The sequence below is a fragment of the Pithys albifrons genome, chromosome 9 (genome assembly GCF_047495875.1).
Source record: "Pithys albifrons albifrons isolate INPA30051 chromosome 9, PitAlb_v1, whole genome shotgun sequence".
In the NCBI taxonomy this organism is placed as follows: Eukaryota; Metazoa; Chordata; class Aves; order Passeriformes; family Thamnophilidae; genus Pithys; species Pithys albifrons.
Window position 1 is genome coordinate 20,699,631 of NC_092466.1, and position 25,326 is coordinate 20,724,956.

General features: G+C 52.5%; 2 protein-coding genes across 11 annotated transcripts in view; one reads left to right on the top strand and one right to left on the bottom strand.

Annotated features, from left to right (window-relative positions):
* Positions 1-1,739: 1,739 nt before the first annotated feature.
* LOC139675454 (uncharacterized) lies at positions 1,740-6,408 on the bottom strand. The gene is made up of 7 exons (XM_071563093.1): positions 6,372-6,408; positions 6,069-6,168; positions 5,354-5,634; positions 5,014-5,200; positions 2,988-3,212; positions 2,519-2,747; positions 1,740-1,889 (listed from the first exon to the last, which is right to left on the bottom strand). Exons 1-7 carry the CDS (start codon positions 6,406-6,408, stop codon positions 1,740-1,742), a joined length of 1,209 nt encoding a protein of 402 aa, XP_071419194.1.
* Positions 6,409-7,119: 711 nt separating this feature from the next.
* PAX2 (paired box 2) overlaps positions 7,120-25,326 on the top strand; it is a 103,871-nt gene continuing 85,664 nt past the window's right edge. For 2 of the 10 annotated variants that reach the window (XM_071563063.1, XM_071563069.1), the window contains exons 1-2: positions 20,488-21,345; positions 25,104-25,272. In XM_071563063.1, coding sequence (XP_071419164.1) covers positions 21,303-21,345; positions 25,104-25,272 — 212 coding nt within the window. In that variant the 5' untranslated portion in view covers positions 20,488-21,302. Of the gene's footprint in view, positions 7,126-8,324; positions 8,550-8,749; positions 8,899-20,487; positions 21,346-25,103; positions 25,273-25,326 lie in introns of those variants that run through there. The other 8 variants (XM_071563066.1, XM_071563067.1, XM_071563064.1 and 5 more) reach the window with 8 other exon arrangements.

Below are 25,326 nucleotides of genomic sequence, written 5' to 3' on the forward strand. Positions count from 1 at the left end.
GCCTGGCAGAGAAGTGCGGTTTTATGAACAACAGCATCATCTGGAAAAAGAGTAAAGAACTGGGCAGAGCTAACAGCTTTTCTACAGCATCACGTTGATATTTTATACATGTACAAGAGGGAAGAGAGAGAGAGATCTGTGACATATGTTCATAAACACAGGCTATGAAAGCACATGGGAACATTCCCGTTCAGATCTCCACACAGGTGCCTCTCACCACGTTCTAAATGCTCCCTAGCTGTTTCCAAAAGAAATTATTATATGCAATAAAATATATATAAATTAAAGTCTCTTCATTTTGATATAAAGATTCGGGTTTATAATATGCATTTTTTATATATTGCTACATATTCATTTCCACAGACGAATCTATTTTGGGTACACATGCCTAGTTGTGAACATAACATATATACTTATAGTTACAGAGGGAATCTGAGAACTGGCAATACGTCTAGCGATGAGAGAGCTCGTTAGATATATGGTTGCATAAAGGATCGTGTACAGTTACATTAAGTCCCATTAAGAGAGTGAATGTCGGTCTGCACCGTTTCGCACACGAAATTACAATTACAAGTTCCCGACTACAGAACAGCAGGAAATTGACAGAAGCTGGGGTGGTCCGGTATCCCGGCCTGGTACCTGCGACCTCCTCCCCACCAGGGTGCCGTTGGACTTGACAAACCGGAGATGGAGAAAGGCATTTATTCAGGGCAATTAGAAAGCAGGTACCGCTTCAAAAAATGGATTTATTAAGGGGGAAAGGAGTCGAAATTATTGTTTAAAAATGCGCATAAACGAGACTAACAAAGTAGGGAAGCAGAAGCAGCTTGGCGTGTAAGGTATCACACTGGAACTGCTTCTCCTTCAGACCTCGGGATTAATCAAAGAAATCGGTGTGGGTGATGAGGAGTTATTCAGCAGCTGAGCTCTGGAAAACTGCATTCCTGCTTTCTTTATACATTTTATTATTTTCAATTGGCTTGAAAAATTAGAAGTGCTTAGAAAAAAGAAATACACATTTCTTCTTCCAGCGGGCTGGAAAGTTTTGATTTTATCCCCCCCACTGAGCCCCCTCTCTCCTCTTATCTTTCCTTCTCTTTCAATTTTTCCTTTCTCTCAAGTTTGTGGTGGGGGCCGCAGGGATGCGTTTGAGAAAGTCATAAATTGAAGAGCCTTTTTGGAGGGCACTTCGTCCCTCCCTCAGCATTCCTAACTGCTGTTTCCACCGGCGATGCCAGCCCTGGCAGCAAGCAGTCCAGGCGTTTTGTACCCTCCGACGCCAGGCAAGGAAGAGGCAGATCGAGGCTCTTGATGACAGTTTCCCTTCATTGTGCCTTTAAACCTTCCCCTGGCAGGGCTCAGCAAATGCTTCTTTGTCCACTTAGGAGTGGCCGTGGCGAGGGGAGGCGGGTGTTCCCCCTTTACATGGACATCCGTAGAGGACAAAACTTTCTTAGGAAACTTGCAAAGACCCTATTCCTGACAATCGCGGAGATAACAGCTGCCAAAGATGCCCATGGCGTTTAGCTCTCCTTAACTTTTTCCGCTTCCAAACTAGACGTGAAAACGCCTCTCTCCAGATCGGCCATCTCCTTCCTCGAGTATTTCTGAGTGCAAATATTTAATGCTGTTGAACCAGAGTCTCTGTCCCTTGGCCAGCTCGCAGATAAAGTGGACAAGCTAAGGGGATGGTGGAGAGGGAAAGCTACTGACACGAATGGGACAAGGCAGGAGTGGCCTCACCCCTCCGCACCCACTCGCTGGAGTGTCACGACTGGGCCTGTCCACGCACTTACTGACCGGTCGGGAAATAATCCCCAGAGAGCTATTCCTATTGATCGCAGGGGCGAAGAGCAGCGGATTGCATCTCTCCCCTGACGGTCGACGACCTATGACGGTGGAGGGGATAGGGCGGGGGAGGAAGAGGGGGGGGGAAGAGGAGAAGGAGTTCTTGGGCCAATTTATGAGTTATTAAAGGACCCTTCTTGGACCTACAGAGCTCAGGGGCATTTCTCATCTCAACTTCAAATAGAAAAAAAATTGTAGTCAGCTATCTTTAATCATTGACTCGAGGGCACATTTCACATCATCTCTCAAATCTGCATTTTTTATGAAGTGGCCAAAACGTGTGCTGTGTGCCTAATTTTCTCTCCCTTACAGGCGTTAAGAAGAGTAATGAGAAATCGGCTGGAAATTAACTTGCTTCTGCCCCTGCAGCCTCCTCCCCTCATGAGAGACCAGAACTTTTATCCCCCTCGCACACACTTTTATATCAACGGGTTCAGAGCCCGGGGGCTGCCGGGGTGGCGGGGCAAGTGGGGGGGAGGCGGAGGGAGCTGCCCGCAGCAGAATCAGGAGACAGACCTGCAAAGTTCCCTTTTCTCTGTAGCTCTCAGACCATAACAGAGATTCTCGTCACAAAGACAATGGTTGTGTTCCCGGGAAAAGGTGAAAAACGCACGTGTTACATTTCCCCCGGCTTTTACTCTTATAGCCAATATTCCTACCTCAAACCTACCCCAAGCTCCAAAACACTCTGAAAACTCAGCGCGTTCCAGAGATCCGGGGACCAGAAAGGCAGTGGGTGTAGGAGGATATTTATTTTCTGTGTTTTAATATACGGAAATGCATTATCATTGTTGTCATTATTGTTCCTCTTATCATTATTAGTGCCTGGAGTATTGGAGTTTTCCACCGAGGTCTGGAGTTTTCCACCGACGTGGAGACGGCGTGTAATGGCAGGCTGTCTACGAAGGGAGAGCCACTGTTTCCTCACTTCTCACACCTTGAGGTTTATCTTTTGCTGCTCCCTAGCTGTTCCCCAACCCTCGCCCCCGCGCCCGGCAAGAGCTGCGGAGCTAGTCAACCTCGCCGTGCCGCCGCTTTCCCCCTCCCCACCTTGGGGAAAGCCATGCCCGGGGGGAAAGTAGGCCCTTCCCCTCCCTCGACGTGCCGGGGAACTGTTGCTTCTGCCCGCCGGCCCTCACCGGCTCCTGCGAGGCAGCTGGGAGCCGCTCCGGCTGCTACCCCGCGGGACCTCCGGGCTGCTGGGGGACGCCAGGATGAGAGAGCCGGGCGCTGCCGCGTCCCCCAAGGCGCGGAGTGACGACCGCCCGGTGCCCGCTGCCCGTCGGCTCGACGGGATGCCCGTGCTCGGGGGGGCGGCTGCTCCGCCTGCTCCGGGAGACCCGCGATGGAAACTGGAAGTGAACCTAAAAAAGAAAAGTGCGATGGAAAATAATTCTTACAGCTCAAAACAGCGTTAAGCTGAGATTTAGGAGCTCCATAAAATGCCAATGGGGAAATCGCTTCGGCGCAGCTGCCATAAATGTTTCTGCTTTTCTGTTCTAATTCTCATGCCTACCAACTGTTTGACGGCTCTTAAAAACCTCTTTTCTCTTTACTTATTTTGTTTTCCTTTTATTCTTTTCTTTCCTCTCACTCCCTTCTTTCTGTCCACAAATGCTAGAAAGGTAGGGTTTTTCATAACTTTATGTTTTCCTCTTCTCATATGTTCAATTTTTTTCGCCTTAAAATTTTGTATCTATTCTATTTATCCATCCGTCCATTCATTATCATCAACTTAGACGTCTCCTTCTTTATTCAGACCTTCTTCTCTAATATTAGCAAAAATCAGGGTTTGTTTCTCTGTTTATCCATTCATCCTGATTTTTTTCTTCTTAGTTTCCACTGTCTTTTGCACATTGACACAGGGCGCGCTCTGCGTCCCCAGCATCTCGTGGGGTTTATGTGATCTTCCGTTTTTCCTTTCCTTTTCAGTTCTGCCAACGGCGAGCTGGAGTCCCCTGCCTGCGTGTCCCCCTCCTTCATCCTATACTAATCCACGCAGTGACTGCCCACATTCCCCGAGCCCCAGGGCATCATCCCGGCCCCTCCGGGCCCAGGCTGTCCCTAAGCATAGGGCACCCACAGGCCGCCTGGCTGCCGGGTCCACTTCCTTGAATCAGAAACTTAAGCTGAACTAGCTGAAGAAGGAAGAAGTGACCATACCAACGTCTCCCCAAACCCGAGAGCATTCCTACCCGCTGACCCGCCTGCCCCCGGCCCTGCTCAGAGGGAGCTATAGCCCGGACCCGGGGAGACTTCTTTTAGTTTTGTCCGCCACTTCTGGCTGGGACGACCAGCCGGGGGTGTGGAAATATTTTGGGAAGCATTCATGAATCTAAGCCCACCGCAGGGTAGCGAGGGCTTAACACGCCCCAGCTTCGCTGGGAATGGGGCAGAAGCCCCCTGCCCGGGCCGGGGCCGGAGCCCCGTGCCCGGCACTGCCGATCTGCACTGCCCCCTCTGGCGGGGAACGGGGCCGGGACCGCCCACTGCCGGGGCAACGGGAGCCCCGGGCAAGGGGGGCTGCACGACCCTCCCGGCTTCCCCCGAGCCGGTGCAGGAGCTCCCGATCTGATTTTGGCCGGGGACGCGGCTTCCCGCAGCCGGCCCGGCTGTCCCCGGGTCGCACCGGGACGCCCGCCCAGTCCGCTCCTCCCTGCCCCACGTCCCGGCCGGCAACTTCACGCCAAGGCCGCGACACCGGCGTCTCCTGTCACAGCTTCCCAGCTGCCTCCCGCCCGTCTCCACCACCTCCCGACGCCCCGCCGGAGAGACCCGAACGCAGTGGGAGCCCATGTTGGGTGTGTTCCACGGGCCGCCGGGCGGGTCCGATCCCACGGCAATTTTAACCCATTGCCTCCAAGGCACTCACCCCACCCACTCCACTCTTCAAGCAAACCCCTTCCCAATTCGGTGCTCTGACACCAGCCCAGCCCCGGGAAAGGTACCCTCTCCCCTGCCAGCAGCAGCCCTCCAAATTCTGTAGCTTGAAGTGTTCCTGCTCATCCCACAGCCTTTACAAACAACCCCGAAACATGGGGGAGATCCACTCCTTGTTCTGCTTCTCTCCCCTCTCTCTGTGTCCTCCTCAGTTCCACCATCACTGCCAAAAGGCACCAGCTGGCCAGCCCCACACTAAGGCAACAGTGCGGAGAAGAGAATCACCCCGAAACTCTTAGGAAAGGGCCGTCTCTGCCCGTGCTCCCCTGCCGGCAGGCCAGGCCACAACGAGCAGCTTCCGAACGCCGCAACCTCCGGCCAGGGTCCAGCCTTGCCTCTCCCCTTCCATCTCTCCCGCCAGTTCCTCGGCAGGTCCCCTCTTTAATTTCCTCTCCACTCTTCAAAGCACACCCTGTCTCAGAGAAAGGGAGAGAAAACGTCGGACAAAGGGAAAGGCACACGTTTCCTTACGATGCTCTCAAGTCAAATCGCCAAGCAGTGTGCATTTCCCCTCACCACTGGGAAGCGTCCCTGCTCCCCATGTCGCTGGTGTCTGCCCTATTACCTGTTGCATCCACTTTCTGTCTCGGTCTATAGGGAAAGAGCCAGCCTGCCTGCCTCCCTTCTGCACACCACAGCCCCATCAGGAGTTTATTCCTTAAAACGCTCCGTCTTGGTTTTTTCCCTAAAAGGTGCAGGCAGCCGGAGGCCGAGCCCGCAGCAGAGAAGCCGGGAGATTTTCCCGAGTGGTACGAGCAGCTGCGGCCAGGGAAAAGCGGTGGCCGGTGCTGGCTGGGAGCAGGGAGCTCCAGGCTCCCCCTGCCTCCGCATTTCCCTGGGAACTTTCTATTCCGGAGTTAACTATTAACTGCAGGAAAGCAGGCAATTTTCTTCGGAATGCAAACTATTTCCTTTATCCAGCAGATAGATGTTTGGGGTGATTGATTAATATGGAAATTGATATTAAAATATGGGTCGTAGGCAGGAACACTTTCCCTGTAGTAGCAGCCGCACAGCCACTGCAGCACAGAGGAAGAGGCGTCCAGGACAAGCAACGCACTGAGGTGTTGCCCAGGGTTTTACTGGTTCGCCAATAAATGCTTTAAATGTGAAATACATATAGTTATAATAGCTCGCATTAATACACTCTGAATAGTGCTGAAGAAAGGGCATGCGGGGCGCGCACAGGGCACGTGGGGGAGTCTCGCTGCAGAAGAGAGAGGTGTTGGGATAATGCTCAGTGCTCCCCTCGGGAGCAAAGGCGGGGGCGGGGGTCCTACATATTGGCAGGGTCGGTGGGTAAAGAGCGGAGGTTCACGTAGATGAAGATGGTGTAGAGCCAAACAGGTATGCTATAACCAGTTCTAGAGCACCAGTTTGCTGCAAGGGGAGAAACAAGAAATTATAACAGGGAAGTCTGTAATTCTAGACTTGACTTAGATAATACTTCAGCACGGCTTTAAGGTAGGAAGAGACGTGGGTCCGTAAGTGTGCCCATTATCAATCGTTCACTCCTTTTATCTTCTGTAGCACCTGCGCTGCTTGGTTAAGAATCACAGTCTGACACCGAAGGGAACTGTTACACCCCGGGAAGCCGGGAACAGTCCGGTCCTCGTTCATCCCGGCCGCACAATGTGTTGCTCTTCTCCCTCGGCGAGCCTCGTTCTAATTAACCGGCGCCCCTTTTAATTAAGAGAAGACTTTCTCGGCGGCGACCCCCGCTCTGCTCGACGGCGCGCAGCCGCATGTCGCCCCTGTCGCCCCAGCGGGCAGCCCCGGCCCGGTCGCCCAGCCCGCCCCGCGCCCCCGGGCCGCCCGCCAGGCAGCCCCCGACCCCACAGGAGTGACTGGCATGGGCTCCTCTCGACCTGCTCGGCTCAGCCTCATGGAGATATTTTTCATGCTTCGTCCCCCACCTCCCTCTCTCCGCCGATTCACACACACCCTTTTTTTTTCACTGAGGGGGAAATTTTCCAACCTTCTTTCCTGTTTTTCCCTCTTTCCCGGGTTTGCCCCTCTCCCCCTCGCACCCTTCCCTGCCCCTCTCCACGCCCCCCCCCCCCCCCCCCCGCCCATCCTCCGCCGACGTTTGTTTGTCCCAGTGCCCGGCCGATCATCGCAGTGTATGAAGTTCTAACTGGTTTGTGTCAGGCAGCTCACTCTAAGCAGTCTGGCATGACGGATTAAACATCAACTAGTTAAATAAAAATTAATATCAACTGCCTCCTAACTTCTAATGTCATGTTGTTTATAACTAATGAACTGATTAGGGGATAAACACATCAGGAAGACATTTCTGCTTCCCTGCTCTTTCGAGAGAGATTTGCAGAATTCAAAGTAAATCTCCTAGAGTCCCTCGTGGGTTTTTCCCACACCAGTTTGGAGAAGGAGGACAGGGATTCCGAGGGGTTTGTTGGGGTTAGGTTGGAAGACTCTGGTGGGTGTGTGAGGGTTAGCTGGACTTATTTAAACATCTCACCGAGGAAGCACGTTTCAGCGCGGCAGGAGCGTGCGGCTACGAGCAGGGCTCGGGCTGCAGGGAGGTGAGAAACCGCTCCAGCCAGATCCGGCGGCTGATGCAGACCGGGCTGGAGACGGCGTCTGAGGCAAATACTTGTTCCTGCAATGATTGACTTTTGATGCCCCATTTTAATACTTCAAATTAAACTATTTTTTCCTTGTTAGAAGAGAAAATCGACAATTTTTAAGTGATGTGAAGAAAAGCGTTCTCTCCCGCCTTCCTTATTTTTACAATTCTCCACTTATCTGGGGCATACTTTTCTCCGGTCCTCGTTGCTAACGTTTTCCTAAACGCTTTAGAAAAAGAAACATATGTACACACATATCCCCCAACAGCCTCATCTTGGAGAGGTCCCAAGCTTTTAAATACTGTTTGCCCAGCACCGCCGACTCTGACAAGACAATAATAACAGGGGAAGCTTTTTAAAACCAATTTAGCAAATGCAGAAATGTAATTTTAATGAAGAATCGATAGCAGAATGGTTCATTTTTCCTGGGACTTCTTGTTGGAGCTGAGAGAGACTTTCAATCAATGGGGAGATGGAAGGGAGGGGTAGAAAGAGAGAAAGAAAAATATTCGTTCAGTGATGTCTTTAGCACTGGGGATTTTTCTTCTTTTCTTTGAGGTTTTGTTTTATTTATTATTTTTTCATATTCAGTCGCGAAGCCTGTACCAGAACGCGACCATAGGCGCAAGGAAAAAGACGAGTGGACAGATAAATGGAGGGATAGATGGATGGGCAGATAGATAATCTCTCAGAATCATGAAGCTTGATGCTCAGAGGCAGACTTCACAGGATTGCCTTCCGTCGCGTCCAAAGTAAACGGCGGAATCCCCGTCCCCGCCATCCCACCTGGAGTCTGCCCGGGCTCCCGAGCTAACCGCTGCCAGCTACCCGGTGGGCTGCGCCACAGTCCAGACCAACCCCCCGCACCGTCCCCAACGCGCTCCCCCCTCAGCCTGAGCCCACCGCCTCCCTTTTCAACTTGGAGGAAGTTCCTCTGTCCCGCGTCCCCTCTCCCTTGCCAGTCCCTCTTCGAGCACATTTTTATGGTAATAAGACAACAAATTAATCTGCTGTTGCAACAAGACTTCCCTACAGGTAGCCAGTTTGCAGGAGGGGGGCAAGGGGAAGCAGATTCAAAGTCCAGGCGTTGCCCCCCCCGCTCTCCCAGGATCCCCGCAAGACTCCCCCAGCCCCTTTCGTTCCTGGCTGCACAGTCCAGCTAGACTGGAGCAGGTGAGTCCCCCTCCACTTTTATAAGCAGCAGCGCTGCATTTGCTTTGATCGTTATTTATTTTCCCCTCCTTTTAGCTTGTCCCAGCTCAGTAGAGCGGCGTTTCTTTCTCTATGGCTGGCTATTTTTTTTTTGTGATGGTGGTGCTCTGGTGTGTGTGTGTTGTTATCTAAACCGTTTAGTTTTGGGTGGTTGCGCCTAGATCTCGAAAGTCAGCGGGGGAAAGCAAGACACCCAAGCGGGGAGGAGAGAAGCGAAGAAAAGGCCGCGGCAGATCTACTGGCTTGCAGCCGTCCCGGGGAGACGGGCCATTAGGCAGAGGAGCCATGGCTCAGAGCTCAGGGAGAGCAGGTAAGGGGGGGGGGGGAGGGGGCCCTGAATATTCAGGAGGGAGGGATGAGATCGTCACCCCCAACTCCCTCCTTTGCCAGGAGGCAGATTGCCTCTGCTCTCCTCCACACACACCTTCTCCTAGCCAGATTCCCCGCTAACATTTGCTATCTCACCTGCTCAATACCCCCTTTCCTTACGGGTGCCCGCTCCACACCACCTCGAATGGCTGAGTTCCCACCGTTTTTACCGTTGGAGCTTCGCAAGAACCCGCAGGGGAGCCCCCAGATGCGAAGGAGAGCCGGGCCGAGCCCTGGTCCCTCCCCGCCCAGCCCGATCCTGCCCAGCCCGGCTCGGCCCGGCTCGGACGCCAGCGGCCCCGGCCGCTCTGCCCCACCACCCTCCAGGCGCCCCTGCCGGCCGGGCCTCACCACGCCACCGGCTTTTGTCTGTTTGTCTCAATCCCGGAGTTCCCTCCCGTGAGCAGAAAGTTCAGGGCATTGCCTAAACTCTTCCTCCGCCGACATCCTCCCCACCTCGTGAAACTTTGTTCGCTGTGGTGGCTCTGGACCTGTGCTGTCCTCGCCTCGGGCCCCTCTGGCAGACCAGAACCGAGACGGGCTCTGCGGGGCCAAGGCGCGGGGCTGCGGCGGGCGGGGGCTGGGACTGCGTCGACCCCACGCAGGCTGGCTCTGCGCCCCCCAAACCTGCTCCGCCGACAGACAGGTTTCCTGATCGTCCCTCTCTCCCAGGCAGCAATTTTATGATTTGCAAACAAAGCTTCAAACAAATCCCGCCGGAGAGGAGAGGTTTTCCTCGGTGCTGCCGCTCGCTGTAAAAGCACAATTACGCGGTTTGGTTCCCTCAAATTACGTATATATATCGAGGTCTTAATTTAGGGATTTTGGGGAAAAAAGGACATAGTTGTTTAAAATGCAAACGTCACCGACTGCCAGCATAGAGCCGTGCTGTTGCCCCGGCTGCTAATCGTTTGCTGCTGAGAAGGCTTGGAAAGAAAGGCTGCGGCGGGCATTAGGAACCGAGGCTATGAACCGGAGCTGGCAGCTTCGGTTTTCCTTTGTCATTTCTGGTGGAGTCGCAGGGTGAAATATCCCCCATTTAGAGAGGAATTCAGGTGCACAGAGAGACACGCACGAGAGGCAAATGAAAATATTCGCCCTTCAGAAAGCTACATCTCGTCTGTCGATAGATTCCGCATATATAAATGTGTGTGCACCACCTCTGTAAATCACAATATTTAATACGTTGTATGTGAATATACACGCGCATATACACTTGAAAGCTTATGTTTTCGTAATCGAACCAATTAAATCCATTACATATGCTGTATACTATATATAAATATGACAAGGATTCACCAAGACATAAAGGAAAAAGATAAAAGGCAATGAAAAAGGCCTCCTAAAAGAAAAGGCCAAAGAAGCAATTTTTCGATATTCTACACAGATAATGTTCTAAGTTAAAACTGAAAAAACCCTTCAGAAAGTTTGCAAACCCCCGTGTTCCTTTTCCCTTCTGTGTTTTTAAAGGATCTGCCGAAGTCCCTTTGCATCTGAGGTTTAAATAGGGAGATCAATAGAAAACAGTTGTAATGATCTAATTAATTATGGCAAAATTAAAAGCGAGTAGAAAATCAATCTCTGATGGTGTTGAAGATGGAATTAAATTGATAGTCCATCTGTTCACCTCCTAGACCGTATAAATATGCAACCCAAGGACGGAGCTAATGGGATCAAGCTGCCTGGGAGACTTTCTCTCATTCTCTCTCTCTCCTTACTTCGTTCCTTTCCCAAGTTCAGCCCCGTAGCCCCTGTGCTCCTGCTCGCAGCCCTCTGTTCACCCAGCGTTACCCCTCTGGCTGGAAACACACAGAACAATGCTTGTGCCGAGCAACTCAAACCGACAGCAGCAGCCCGCAAATCTGAGGGTACAAATCCGTGTGGTTGAGGGGGGATTAAAAAAGAAAAGAAAAGAAAAGAAAAGAAAAGAAAAGAAAAGAAAAAAACTCAGGAGACAGCGTTCAGTGGGACCGTGCTCCTTATCATGGTATTTTAAAATCAAATAGACAGGCTTGATGATGACGACGACTATGGAGTAGTTTAAGGATGTTTTCTCTCCCTCTAAGCATCTTTGTTACATCGGTTGTGGGTTCCGGAAAGTCAGCCCTTTCTGTAGCCGGATTTCTACAAAATAACGTGTGTGTGCTGTCAGGGAGAGGAGACACAATGAAATAGTTTTGTTTGTTGGGCTTTCCTCACTGTGAAGCTCTGAGGGCAGAGACCGAACCGGATGACCTCAGTGCCGCCCTGTTCCGGCACCGTCTCGCTTCTGCACACCTGTCCTGTGCCTGTCTGGCCAGCCTTCCCCATGTGGGCACCGGGCAACCCTGTGCCGGGCTGTCCTCGGGCTTCCATCCGCCTGCCCACCATGGTGATGTTATGTTGCTGAACTACCAGCGCCACTTGAAAATAAAGGAGAATCGGTGTAATTGCTAAGTTATAGAGAAACCACGGTATTACTATACTTATCCGTAGAAAAAAATAGTAATAAAGAAATACCCCTTTCCCCCCATTTCCCCGGTAATTTGTAGGTGCGGAGCGCATGCTAACAGCAGGGAGAGCTAGGGCGAGCTGTCAGGCTGGAGGAGTTCCCAATCATCCCGTCCCCTTTTTAATTGTGAAAAATTAAAGCTAGGTGCTGCGGTTCTGTTGCAAAATAACCAATCAAACCAATGATGTTATTGCCCGGGTTAGAGCTGCGTGGGGAGGGACGGGGAGGAGGAGGGTCGTTTAAGTAAGTGAAGCCTAAATATAAATCAGCTAAGACGGGGGGGGGGGGGGGGGTGTTCCGCGTCCGGATCTAACAGCGTGTGCACGCCCCCACCGTGGGGTCGAAAAAAATCGACCGTATCTCACTAAGTTGTGTTAATTTAGCTCCGCCAGACCCCGAGAACGGACGGGGAGAGCCTGCCGCCCCCAGCGCCACGCCGAGGCTGGAGCCGATCCAGGAGCCCCGAGCAGGGCCGGAGTGGGGGAGAAGGGGAGGGGGCGGGTCGGCTCGGACTCTGCCTGCGGGGACTTCCCTGTCAAAGTTCGCCGTCCCCTCACACTTCCCCATCCGGCCAGAAAGAGTGCCCGGGGGGAGCAGCCTGCAGCACCAATCGGATTTATTAATTGATGTATTGAAAAAAGCATTGATTGACATCTCCTAATGGAAATTACAGCCTAGCTTTCCTGCTGCCCTCCCTTTCACGCTGCCCTCCCGGCTATCCCTTCATAAAGAAACCCTTGAGGCGAAAGGTAGATTTTCATTTAAAGTGCCCCCGTCCTCAATTTCACAGATTAGATACATTTTAAACACAGACACACATATTGCGAATTAGAAGCTAATTTAATTATAAATCAAAACTGGGCATAAATCTGCACTCACCACAAAGGATCCATTTAGCAGAATGCAACCACCTCCCCTAACCGTGGAAAACTGCCTTGCAGAAACAACACTATATATACATTGCCAAAGTTATGGATTGTGCACAGTTCAAAGAGATCCACGGGAGACATTTTTTTCCCCACGCTAGGGGAGGGGTAAAGTCCCATGAGTCAGAAATTAGCCGATCGCATGGTGACAATTTCTCCTAGAGAAAGGAATCCTCCGATAAATAAAAGTTTGCATAGATGTAGAAGGTTGTAATTCTGAACTTACAGGCTGGGAGGGAGTCGGAAGAGGCAGGTTTTTGAAGTCCAGCAGGTCAGGATCAACAAACACGCTCACACACGCACACACACGCACACAAGCACCCACAGAGCCGGGGTTCATATTGATTGGTGACGTTTGGTTTGCAAACCTCAAAGAGGAGAGGAAGGAGGAAAAAGACCAGGGTCCGAGAGAAAAAGCAAGTCAAGCACCGGGGAACAACGCTCTGGGTCGGAAACGCTCCCTCCCTCCGTCCGTCCCTCCATCCCTGATCCGCTAGTCCTCTCCCCTCTGCGCGCGTCACTCCCCCGAGCCCGCACAGTTGCTTCTCACTTCGCATCCCTCCCGAGATGCCCAGCTGAGACAGCCAGGGAAACTGGAGGGATATGATGTCGGCTCACAGTTCAGTCCTTCCCCGCCCCCTCTACCTTCTTTTTAAAAGTTAAAATTCTCCGTGTCTCTCCACTTCCTTTCATCGCTCCTTCTACTGCTCCACCACGCTTAGAGACACTCCACTTCTTTCAGCCCCTCCGTTGCTCCGCATACTCCATCCCCCTGCCTCTCCCTCTGTGTCTTCCTCCTCAGAGGCAGTAAACTCCGAGGCCATTAACAGATGATGTTAAAGAGGAATGAGTCTTCCTGCTACTCATTTTAATTAGGCGCCGAACTTGGGGACTTTGGCAGCTCACAGACAGGGGAAAGGAAGCGAGCCCCTCTTTGCGAAGGGGACAGGAGGAGAGAGAACTGAATTAGCCGGTTTTCACGGCTTTCCCAGAAAGAGGGGATGGGGGAGAGAGAGTTTGCCCACCAACTTACGACCACTTTCTCCAGAAGCCCTGCAGACGCGCGCCTCCGCCCCGAGCAGATTTAAGCACTGCTCCGTAAACAGGGAACCCCCGCTCTCGGCCGGGCAAGCCCCAGCCCTCACCTGCGGCTCTCGCACCGGGTGGAGGGGCCGCGCCAGGTCCTTTGTTGGTGCATTTCCAGCCTTTGTTTAGCGGTGGAAACAAGGCTGCCTTCCCCGACCCAGCTCCCGGCGCATCCCATCGGACCGGAGAGCCGTCCGTGGTGGTGGGAAGCCGGGGACAGAGGCAGGGCTCACAACGGGGCTTGGGAAGCGCTGCCAGAAACGCGAGGGGAGGTGGATTTGTGTGTGTGTACAAATTGTCCGGGCTCAGGTTGGCTCGGAAGGAAAAGAAGAGAGAGATGGGAAGAAAGAGGGAGAGAAGGAAGGGAAGGGAAGGGAAGGGAAGGGAAGGGAAGGGAAGGGAAGGGAAGGGAAGGGAAGGGAAGGGAAGGGAAGGGAAGGGAAGGGAAGGGAAGGGAAGGGAAGGGAAGGGAAGGGAAGGGAAGGGAAGGGAAGGGAAGGGAAGGGAAGGGAAGGGAAGGGAAGGGAAGGGAAGGGAAGGGAAGGGAAGTAAAAGGGAGAGAGGGAGGAAGGAAAGGAAGGAAGGAAAGGAAGGAAAGGAAGGAAAGGAAGGAAAGGAAGGAAGGAAGGAAAGGAAGGAAGGAAGGAAGGAAGGAAGGAAGGAAGGAAGGAAGGAAGGAAGGAAGGAAGGAAGGAAGGAAGGAAGGAAGGAAGGAAGGAAGGAAGGAAGGAAGGAAGGAAGGAAGGAAGGAAGGAAGGAAGGAAGGAAGGAAGGAAGGAAGGAAGGAAGGAAGGAAGGAAGGAAGGAAGGAAGGAAGGAAGGAAGGAAGGAAGGAAGGAAGGAAGGAAGGAAGGAAGGAAGGAAGGAAGGAAGGAAGGAAGGAAGGAAGGAAGGAAGGAAGGAAGGAAGGAAGGAAGGAAGGAAGGTCTCGAGGCATATTTATTACTTCCTAATGCAGGTGTGAAGTCTGCTCCCAACTTCCCCCGCCTGCCCTGCGAAGGGAGCAGAGCTAAGTAGCCGCCCCTTTCCCCGGCAGGTCCCTTTGTGCTATCGTTTTTGGAGATGTGAATCCCAGGCAGTCATAACCACGCTTTGGCCTCTCTGACTGGTGGAATTACCCTTACCGTGGACTTAATAGGCAAGCCATAGAGTTTTTCGCTGATCCGCAGCAGTTTTCCCTGCCTCCCCGTTTTTATGGGTGTATTATAGTTAGGGGTTATATAAATGTTTTTCCGTGTGATAACTGTAAATCCTAACATTTGCAAATCGCCCTGAGGCAAACTAACCTTCGACGGGCAGAGAGAGGGAGGGAGGATCTCCCACTACTGCTGATTAAAAGGAGACTTTAATAAGGGTCTAATTCACTCATCGGGAGTTTTATGGAGAAATTAGAGGACAAAAAGAAAAAAAAAAAGGAATCTCCAGTGGGGGGAGAGGGGCGGGGAGGGAAAGGGGGCAGCAGAGTAGGGCTCCCATCCTTCTACCCCAGTGGCAGCCTAAGGCAAAGGGAAGAGACAGCTGGGCTTCACCAGTGCCACAGCCTCCCGTCACGAGAGGCAGGAGAGTTCACATCTGGGCCAGCTTCTTTTGGGGCAGAGGAGCACTACGGAACCTGCTTGCCATCACCCCCACTCTGCCGCTCCGGGGCAAAGAAATGAGCAGGCAAAGGACCGGAGAGGCTCTGGGACTGAGGGACAGACAAAAGGAGAGGTCGGTGACAGGGGTTTTGTGGCGAGTGGGCAATGCCGGCCCGCGCAGGCCACCTCGACAGGGGCCAGGTCTGGGGACCCCGCTGCAGCGTGTGCTCCCCCAGCCCGGGGCTGAGTGTGAAGTTCGGGGGCATGGATAGACCGAGCCTCCCAGCTGGTGCCGAAAGCCGTGTCCGCGCTCTCTGCCTGCCTGTTTAGGAGGGGAGGGGACAGGCTGGCGTGGCCTCTGCCGAAGCCGTCCTTGTCCCCGTATGTCTGTGGCCTGGGAGGCTTGGAGACTCGCCCCAGCTCCGGCCGCCCTAGTGCGCTACGAGGCGGCTTTGTTGCAGAAGTGTCTCTTCACATTGTCGGCTTCCCCCACCACCTCCACTTTTTCTTTCTTTCTTTCTTTCTTTCTTTCTTTCTTTCTTTCTTTCTTTCTTTCTTTCTTTCTTTCTTTCTTTCTTTCTTTCTTTCTTTCTTTCTTTCTTTCTTTCTTTCTTTCTTTCTTTCTTTCTTTCTTTCTTTCTTTCTTTTCTTTCTTTCTCTTTTCTTTCTTTTTCTCAATGAGGCAGCAAAAGGTCTTCGGCTTGTCTCGTTTTTGTGGCAAACGCTCTCTTGTAAAGAGGAGAGGTTAAAGTGTCGGTGACTGAATAAAGAGCAGCACACGTGGGCTATTACCATTCAAGGCAAACAAATGCCGAGAAGGGAAAAGCCAGCAGCAGGCAGGGCGAGGGGGGAGCGCGGCCCCCCCGCCGCACACACGCACCCGCCCCGCTGGCAGGGCCCGGCCGCCGGCCTCCTCGCGGCCTCGGCGTCCCCCAGACATGCAACCCACCCAGGGCTCACAAAAGAGCGAGAGAAAGAGAGAGGGGGAGACATGAGGGGGTCTTAGATGGGAAAAAAGGAAAGTAGCTTTAGGGGGAATGTGCTGTGGAGTGTGAAATTGCAGCCCGTGGTGCTCCATATTGTACCAGAAGCTCTCCAAAAACTCATCCTCCAACGTGACCAGAGGTGCTTAGAGGGGGAGAGAGAGAGAGAGACGGGAAGAGGGGGTCGGAGACACAGGGGGAGGGGAAGGACGGGGGTCTTTTATTCTTTTAGAGCTCTCTTACTCATTAATTGTTCGTTTAAAACCTAACTTTATATTTATTTGTTAAACTCGGCCACCAAGAGCAAGCTCGCGTCTCCCGGGCAGAGCGGCTGGGGGTCGGGGAGGAGTGGCAGGACCCCATCTGTCTCCCCTCGCCCTGCCTAGCCCTGGCAGGCCCCTACGCGACCCTGGAAAATCCTCTCAAACAGTTTCGATCTTGTTTCCACATCTCCACGTTGCTGCCTGGCACCTACGCCCTACGCCATCACCCTCTGCCCTCGGGAATATCAGATCACAGTACTCCTGTAGTGAGGGTCTGAACACCCCTTTCCCCTGGGCGCTCGTTGGGGAGAGGCAGCGGGAAATCTCAGGCCAGAAATCATCCTGTCATCAAACAAAGCACCCCAAAAGTCGTCCGGGAAGATTTTATCAAAGCACTCCCTTCCTTGAAGATCCTCTGACACTCACACGCCGACTTCTTCCCTTAAATGCTCACAACTCTGTGGGGGTTTTTGATTTTTTTTTCATCTTTATCTTTTCACAACCAGGGATTTCCCCACCGACTTTCTCACGAGAGGTTTAGATTAATTGATGAAGAAACTATATGTGTTAGAAAAATACCTATAGAAGCTCAGCATAGATTTATCCTATGAATTCTTAAATATAGTGCTGGGAATATTAAGGGCTGAGCTAAACCATCTCCAAACTATGAACACTTAGGTTGTAAGGGTTCATGCACTTAGCAAAAGGAAGAAGACAGGCGGAGTGTGGAGCTGAGGACTTAGCGGCATCTCCATGTCGTACAAATACAAAACTTGTACCCCTGCAGCAGGCCGTCCTATGGCCAGAGGTCGCCTTCAACTGGTTTCCAGTGTAATTGGCTACAGACAACCCCTAGAAAACTGGGAAGCAACGTGAAAGCAAGTCCTGGCTCTGGAGCCAACGGCGATTGCAGACACAACCCTTTGCTTCAGGCCTGACCCCTTCGAGGGGCTTCCCCCGTCGCACAACCCCTGTTGTTCCCGGGCGCACCGCCCTTCCCGGGCAAGCAGCGGAACAGGGAAGGCAATTCCGAGAGCAGAGTCTGTATAACCCGGTTCCCAGGGACAAGGCGAGGCGGCAAGTTGAAGAAGTCAAAGCAGCGCGGGAGAACTCAGAGGACTTCGGAGGGGAGCTAACAAGGTCCTCCCGGTTATGTGTATTGGGGCCGAGGGTGGGAAACAGGATCAATGGACAAGATGTCGACTTGATCAGCTGGAGAAAACCGGCTAATGAGGCAGATCGAAAGATGGCTATCACTGCAACTTCCCCAAAAAGTTTATTTTTCTTGAAATTTCCGCAGAGAGGCGGCTGCCTCTTTTGAAGTGTAAATGTTTCAAGCTTGGGGGGGGGGGGGCTGGGTTAGAGAAGAAGGGGGAGATCCTCAGGTCCTGTTTGCGAAAAAGAAAGAAAAGTGAGAGGAAAAGAAAAGAAGAAAAGGAAAAGAAAAGAAGAAAAGAAAAAGAAAAGAAAAGAAAAGAAAAGAAAAGAAAAGAAAAGAAAAGAAAAGAAAAGAAAAGAAAAGAAAAGAAAAAAAAGAAAAACTCCTTGTGAAGTGGAAATAGGATCGGGAGATGCGTGCAAAACCGTGGGAGTGGAAAGAAGTCCGTGGTCTTGGCTTTAGCCAGTCCCGCGGCACACACGGCAGTGCCCAGGGGCGCGGGGAGACGCCAGTATTTTTAATCTAGGGAGAGAGAAATTGTTAGGGGGATTTAAATGCTGACAACGCAATACTTCCAGGAAGTGTGGTGTGGGAAGGAGCATCAGGTGATATTGTCGTATGTGTGGTGGGGGAAGGGGACAGAGAGCGGTGAGCCTTTTCCTTTTTTCCTTCCCTCTCCTGAGAAAGCAGTCTTGTTCTAGCAAGCTCAGGGGTCCTACCTTTACAGGGGTTGCCTCCGCGCCGCGAGACTCAGGCTTCATCTCACAGAGCGCTCGCCTTATGTATTTCTCGGGTCTGTTCTTTCTGTCTTTCTCCTCAGTGAAATGGGGAAACAGTGAGAAAACTACGGCAAAATATATTATCGGGAGAAGATTTTGAGTTCACTGGCTGCTCCGTCCCACCACCAAGCTGTTCTCTGCTCACCGTACAATCAGCAGTTACAAAGGCTCAGAGCACCTCTGAGCGAGGGTCCCCAAGTGTTAGTGAAAGCGCAGGGAGTTACCTTCGACCCGACGTTGCCGAGGACTCCCGCCCTCACCTCCCGCTCTGCCTTCGGGCTTGGCTGTGTGCCTGAGCAAGGCCCGAACGGCGCGGGGCGATCGGGGCTGCCTGAGGCGGAAGGGAGGAAGGGCGGGGGTGGCTGCTGGAAGACGAGAAGCGACCAAGAGCGCTCGGCGGGGCAGAGTTGTAACAGGGCCGTTTCCAGGCATGGGCAACGCAGGAGGCGCCAGACGGCGGGAGGGGTTACGGGCAGCGGGGATCAGAGCGCTCCCGGCCCCGCCGCGGACAGGAATCTCTGCTGCCGCGGGGACTCCATACCCACCGCTGTCCCGCCGCAGGTGCGCGCGGACCGGGCCGGGCCGGGCCGGGCCGTGCCGTGCCGAACAGGGCAAGGCAGGGCAGAGATCCCGGCGGGATCGCACCCGCCACCGCCCCTTCCCCACACCGCCACGCGACCGGAGAGCGCCATCTAGGGGCCGCGGCGGGGAGCGCCGCCGCCCGCACCTGAGCACGGCCGCTCCCTCCGCCCCCGCGCGGGGCGGCCCCGCCGCGGCCGTGCCCGGTGCCCGGGGCGGCAGCGCTGGTAGGGGACCCGGCGGGTGGATGAGCTGCGGCCGGCGGGGCAGAGCCGCGGCAGGTCGGCCGTGAGCGGGACACCCCTGGCCCGCCGGCGGGGCAGCTCACGAGGAGCTGCGGCCGCCCTCAACTTGGCGTGCGGCGGGAGTTCGCCGGGCGGGACGGAGCGGTGCCTTTACCTTCGCCAGCCGGGAGGCAGCGACCCCCGCTCCTGAGTGGGCAGCAGAGAGCCCTCGCTCTGGCGGAAAACTCGCCCTGTGCAGGGGTGCTGTCAGGAGCGGGCAGGGTCGCCTCAGCCGTGCCCGCCTCGCCAGTTCGCAACGCGGCCCTGCAGCCCCGGGGATTCACTTCACATGTCACCCCGCTGGAGTAACAAAAAAAATTATTTTCCAAACCATCCTCTTTTTTTTTTTTTTGCACACAGGGGAGAGAGAAAGATAAAACATCAGCTGAAGTGCCAAAATGATTTATGAGACAGTGGAAAATATTTCATAAAGATCTCTCAGAGATTCTTTACTTTAAGCGGTTAGGAAAAAAAGGGCTGTTTTGTGACAGATAAGCAGAGAGACAGGGAAGGATGACTGAGGAGAGGAGAAGAAAGTATATTTCAGGTAATGGTAAACTCACAAGTCTGAAAATTGATCTCACAAAAATTTCTGCCTTGTCTTTTCGCCCCTAGTTAATATCCTAAGAAGGAGTTTCTTACTTGCTCTATGTTGCTTTGCTAGGTCAAAGTCATGTCTATTTTAGCAGTTGACTTATTTGTAAAATCATTCTAAAATTCCACTCTAGCATTAAAAAAAAAAAAAAAAGGAAAAAAAGAAAAAAAGAGAGAGGAAAAGCAACAGAGATGTGAAAAGTGTGAGGCTGGAGTTGGACTGGCTATTTTTTTTCCCAAATGCGTGTGAGAAGAAACTTGGCAGTTAGTGAAAAGGGCCCAACGTCTTGCTTTAAAGAGGTTCAAGAAAATCTCTCGCTCTTCCACTCTCTCTCCATCTCATTCTCTTTCTCTCGGTGTCTCTAACTTCTATTTAATTTTCTTTCTCTTCCTTCTTTATACCTTTCTCTCTTGATCTCTCTCTCCTCTCACTGACTCTCTTCTTTTCGTCTTCCTCTCTCTCCCTCACTTCCTTTCTTCCTTTTTTGTCCCCGTCCGTCTCCCACAGTAACCCTCACACCACGGAAGACTTGATTTGTGTCAAATCCCCCCTCCCACCCCCGTCCCGCTTTACCCCGAATAAAGTCTCCAGTGAAAAAGAGCGGGGCGTAGGAAGGGAGATGAAACTACCAAGGGGTGTGTGCATATGTTTAAATAAGGGAGTTAAGGATCCTGAGTCGCAAGTGACACAAAAAGCGGGGCTCACGCCCGTTCCCGCGGGCCGGGCAGGAGCGCCGCCGCCCCGCACACGCGCGGCCCGAGGCGCTTCGGAGTTCGTGGCCGGGGCTCCCACGCCGCCGGGTCCCGCAGGCAGCGCCCCCCCCCCGCGCCGAGCGCCGCCGGCCCGGCCCTCCTCTCTCTCCTCTCCCCTCTCCTCTCCTCTCCTGGCCGCGCTCGGCTCGGCGCGCTGGCGAATCAGAGAGTGTCGGAATCTATTGCCTTTGTCTGACAAGTCATCCATCTCCGGGGAGGCGGGCGGGGGGCTGAGGGCGCTGCGGCTTTTAGAGAGACACACACCGGGAGCGGAGGCTCCAGTCTCCGGCCCCGGCTCCTCGCAAGCACTTCCCACCTCGGGCGAAAGTCCGCCGGCGCCGGATCCGTCGCCCAGCCGAGAGGAGGGGTCGCGCCCGTCCGCCGCTCGCCGCTTTCCCGGGGATTGCTACTCCGCTTTGAACTTAAATGAACTAGCCCCGGACCGCGGGAGGAGGAGGAGGGAGAGCCGCGTCCTCCTGCACCTTCTGCCGCCTGGCCGCCGACCGCACCTTGCTCCGGTACCCCCTCCCCGCCGCCGGGGATGCTCTGAGCCCTCCCAGCCATGACACCCACCTGCCCCTCGGCGCCGGCAGTCCCTCGCTCCCACGGACTCTGCTGACTCGGCCAGCACCGTCGTCCCGGCCCCCCAAGGCAGGCGCAGCCCTCCCGCCCCCCGGAAAGTACTTCGCTGCCCGCTCCGCCGGGCAGGGGGCCCAGCGCACCCCGTCATTCCCCTCTTTTCCTCTCCTTGTGTGCTGTTTTGTTTTGTTTTCGTTTGTTTTGGTTTTTTTTTCTCCCCTAAGTCTTGAAGTTGAGTTTTAGAGGCGACACGGCGGCTTCAGCCGATTTCTTCCCCTTCCTTTGCCTCCCCATGGATATGCACTGCAAAGCAGACCCCTTCTCAGCAATGCACCGTGAGTACTGGAGCCCGGCTCCTTCCGCTGCTCTTTCCCTGTTTCTCATCCCTCCATTCTTCCTTTCCCAACCACTCTTCCTCACCTGATCCTTCTCCAGGATCCTCCTCCTTTCACCCTTGCCGATATCGGGCTTAGGCAGTCGTTCAGAAGGCAGGACGGATACCGCCGGCCCGAGCAGAAGCGAGAGGATGCCGGGCAGCCCCGGACCCGGGAGGAGTAGAGCTCCGAGCCGGCAGTGGGGCGGGGGCCAGGACCTCCAGTCCGGGGACAGGGGGCCGTGTGCGGCTGTGCCCGTGCTGCGTTCCTGGTGTGTGCGAAAGGAAGCATTTCCCTGAAACAGAACTGTCCTCCGCAAAGACACTTCCCGCATCGCCCCTCAGAGAACACGAGTTTATTCTGACTCGTATCAGTCCCCGGGATGGATCCTTTCCCTGTTCGCGCTTCGCCGGGCCAGGGCTCCCCGCAACCCTGCGTGGCTTTAACCGTCCACCCCCCCCTCGCCCCCCCCGCCGCAGATTCCCCCGCGATCTGATGCTGTTTGCTTTGATTTCGGATTTCAGTGGCAGAGAGGGGAGATGCCAGTTTCAAATTCATGACGGGTTGGTCGGTGACTGCTCCGTGCTTCGTTTTGGTTTGGCAAAAGGTTGGACTGCGGGAAAAATAGGACAATTGTATAGCTAGGATATGGAATAGCTTTGGAGGCTCCCAAGAAGTCACGATCCCTCCTGGTCTATTTACCAGATCCCTTCTGTGCATTTTAAATGTATTCCTGGCACAGAGTAAAGGGCATTCGTGATACATTTTCAATTTTAAAAACCTTTCTGTAAGAGGGGGACGAAGGAAAGCAAAAAGCCTCCTTTACCAGGGACCTTAACAGGATTTTCCAGTGATTTTAATTCCATCGCAGAAGGAAAAATAATTAAGCGATTTAAATTAAAGACAGAAAAATACAAGCAGAAAGCAGAGATTGAGAGCATGTTGAGTCAGGAAATGAATAATTAAGAGCAATTTGTAACTTTTGACACTGAAACTTTTGAGGACACGCCCTGCCCGCTGCGTAAAATACAAATCGAAAAGATATTAAATAGAAATGCTTAAAGTTTACAAAAAAATCCAGATTTTGCCGTGAGGCGGAAGGCGAAGAAATACAAACTCATTATTAGATCACCAAACATGAATGTAACTGTCCTTCTGTTTTCAAAAAATCGCTTTCCAGGATAAATCGCTTAAAATGTGAAGTTTAATTTCCAACGACCTTTAACAGCAAACAGTCCATTATTAGGCATTATTTTTAGTTTTCAGCAGTGCGACCTGCTTTCAGACGCGATTGCAGTAATTCTGCCTCCGGTACGATCCGGAACAAATAGGCAGACGAAAGAGGTATTTCACTGTCGCTGATTTTTTAATAACTCCAGGGAGATTCGTGAATAGTTTTTGGCTTCCGAAGAGAAAAAAAAATCAACATTTGATCTGTTTCCTAAAGTGTATTTCTAGAGCTACAGACCTGGATATTAGTAAGCAATTAAAACAAATGCGGACGCAGGCTCCTGACACACAGCCAGCCAGCAACACACATCGTTACGGTAGCGGCACAACTGGGTATGTCCATATACAGACGCCGGCGCTTATATGCAGATAAATACATATAAATATAGACTGCCCTGATAGAAAGAACCTTAGAAAACCACGGGGAAGAGCAAAACAAACTCGTGTGAAAAATATCCGGACTGCAATAATTTGAATTATTTATTTTTAATCTTTTTGCATCAGTTGCCTTTTAATACTTTGTAATGCGAGTTATAATAGGTGCTTTGAATTATTTATCATGGAGTTGCCGAAGAAATTGCTGTCTTGTAACTTTAGAGGCAACATGTGCAGAAGGGGTTCTGAACAAATGAAGGAAGCACAGATAAACATAAACACGCGGGTTTTAGTGGAGGAAGACAAATATGCCCCCTCTCCTATGAAACCCTAAATACGTTTTTAGAAAAAACTAACCAAAGAATGCAGCAAACAACGCCGGTTCACCGGGGAACGAAGGGGAAGCCTGCCGGCGCCCCGGCCGATGCGGCTGGGAGGGGATGTGTGAAGGTGTTACTGAAGGGGTGGGGGAGATGGAAAAAACTCTATTTGTGCGACAGGATTGGATCGATCGCAGGGCAATGAGAGTTTCCACTAAGTTCAGAGACAATAAGTCAGTGTCAGAAGCAGGAGAGAAAAAAACATCAGCGAAAATACAAACAGATCATTTTTCAGCAAACTGCAAAACGAACTAAGATCTCTTGGCGAGGAATACAGGAGGTTAGGGTTGTGTGAAAGGAAAGCTTTAATACAGTGTGCACTCCACAGCTATATCAGCTGGGTATTCCGGAGATAGAGACACTAAGGTAGCAGCTCCAGCGAAGCTGTACCGCCTGAGAGTGGGCTCTCCCCACACCCGGGCAAAGGCGAACTGCTCCCGGCTCTAACGTAGACGTTTGATTCACAACCAACTGTCGTGCTGCGTCCTAAAAGGAGATATTTCCCTTTATCCCTGTGACTCCGTTTCTCGTGCCTACGCTTAGCAGGTGCATACTTATTTTTTCCCTCAAGGTATTTCTCGAAATAGAGAAAGACAAACCGGGAAAAAGCCATACTAGCAGTCCTATCTGAGAGAGAGTGCGGGTTTGCCTGTAAAGGGGGGAACAGAAGATAACGGAGCATTTAAAATTCTCCCTGAATTACATTTGTGTGATGGGAAAAATTACAGACCGGTATGAGTCTGTCAGATTCTTTTTCCTGAAGAATTTTTCCTATGAAGATCGAAAGCTGATGACAGAGAGGTCTGCCTATAAAGGAACACCGGCCGCGGGATCCAAAATATTTTCCTTCTCTCTTCCTCCCTCTCCTTCCATTTCTTTTCCTTTCTCTTTTTCTCTCTGAATCCCTTCAACTGCCCTCCTAAAATAACGGGAGAGGACGGCTCGCATGGGGGACATGCCGCGGGGTGAGGGAGGGCGGAGTTCGAGAGGAACTATAATTGACAACGTGATAGAAAATCCTGGAAAGAAAATGAGAGAAAAAGCCCCGGAGTAAAGAGAAGGGGGACTGCGGCAGAGTCCGCTCGGAGCCGCTAAGAGCTCGAGCTCTACAGTTTGGGAGTACATCGCTGCCCAACTCTGTAGAGAGGAGCGGGCGCGGGCACTGCCTCTGTCTTCGGCCCACCGCAATGGCCCTGAGAAGCCACCGCTCCGGCATCCCGGTCGGGATCGCAGGAGTGAAAGCGGCTCTCTGGCCCAGAGAGAGGAGGTGGCGTATGGCAAGCTGGAGGGCAGTCCCCTCTGGCTCGGGAAAATTCGCCCTGCCTTATCATTCCTTTCCATCTTCCCTTCTTTCTCTTTTTCTCCTCTATTATTTTGCTTTCTTTCTTAGTTCCTTTTTCCTCTGCCTTGATTTTTATCTTTCTTCCTTTTTCCTTTCCTTTCCTTTCCTTTCCTTTCCTTTCCTTTCCTTTCCTTTCCTTTCCTTTCCTTTCCTTTCCTTTCCTTTCCTTTCCTTTCCTTTCCTTTCCTTTCTTTCCTTCTTTCTCCCTCTTTGTCATCTTCTCTCTCCCCCAAGTCTTGTTCCCCATTCTCGACCCCCTGCCATCACCTTCATCCAGCTGTAATGACTAGAGATTTTGCAGTGGGAGTGGTGAAGAATCCACGACTAACGATGTGTTTCTGGTGTGCGTGGGTTGTTCTGTGTTTGTTTTTTTTTTATTTCTCTTTCCCCAGCAGGGCACGGGGGTGTGAACCAGCTCGGGGGGGTGTTTGTGAACGGCAGGCCCCTACCTGACGTGGTGAGACAAAGGATAGTGGAGCTGGCTCACCAGGGGGTGCGACCCTGTGACATTTCCAGGCAGCTGCGGGTCAGCCACGGTTGTGTCAGCAAGATCCTGGGCAGGTAAGGAAAGAGGCAGCTTCTTCCCCTCCCCTGGGACTGCATCCCTTTCCCGCT

Excerpts from the sequence above, each read along its gene's own strand:
- LOC139675454 (XM_071563093.1), bottom strand. The coding sequence starts at position 6,408 with ATGAACGAGGACCGGACTGTTCCCGGCTTCCCGGGGT. Across the intron at positions 6,169-6,371 it reads TGTTCCCGGCTTCCCGGGGT|CAAACTGGTGCTCTAGAACT; the intron begins GTAACAGTTCCC and ends CTCCCCTTGCAG. Across the intron at positions 5,635-6,068 it reads CCCACCGACCCTGCCAATAT|AAAGTTCCCAGGGAAATGCG; the intron begins GTAGGACCCCCG and ends ACTCCGGAATAG.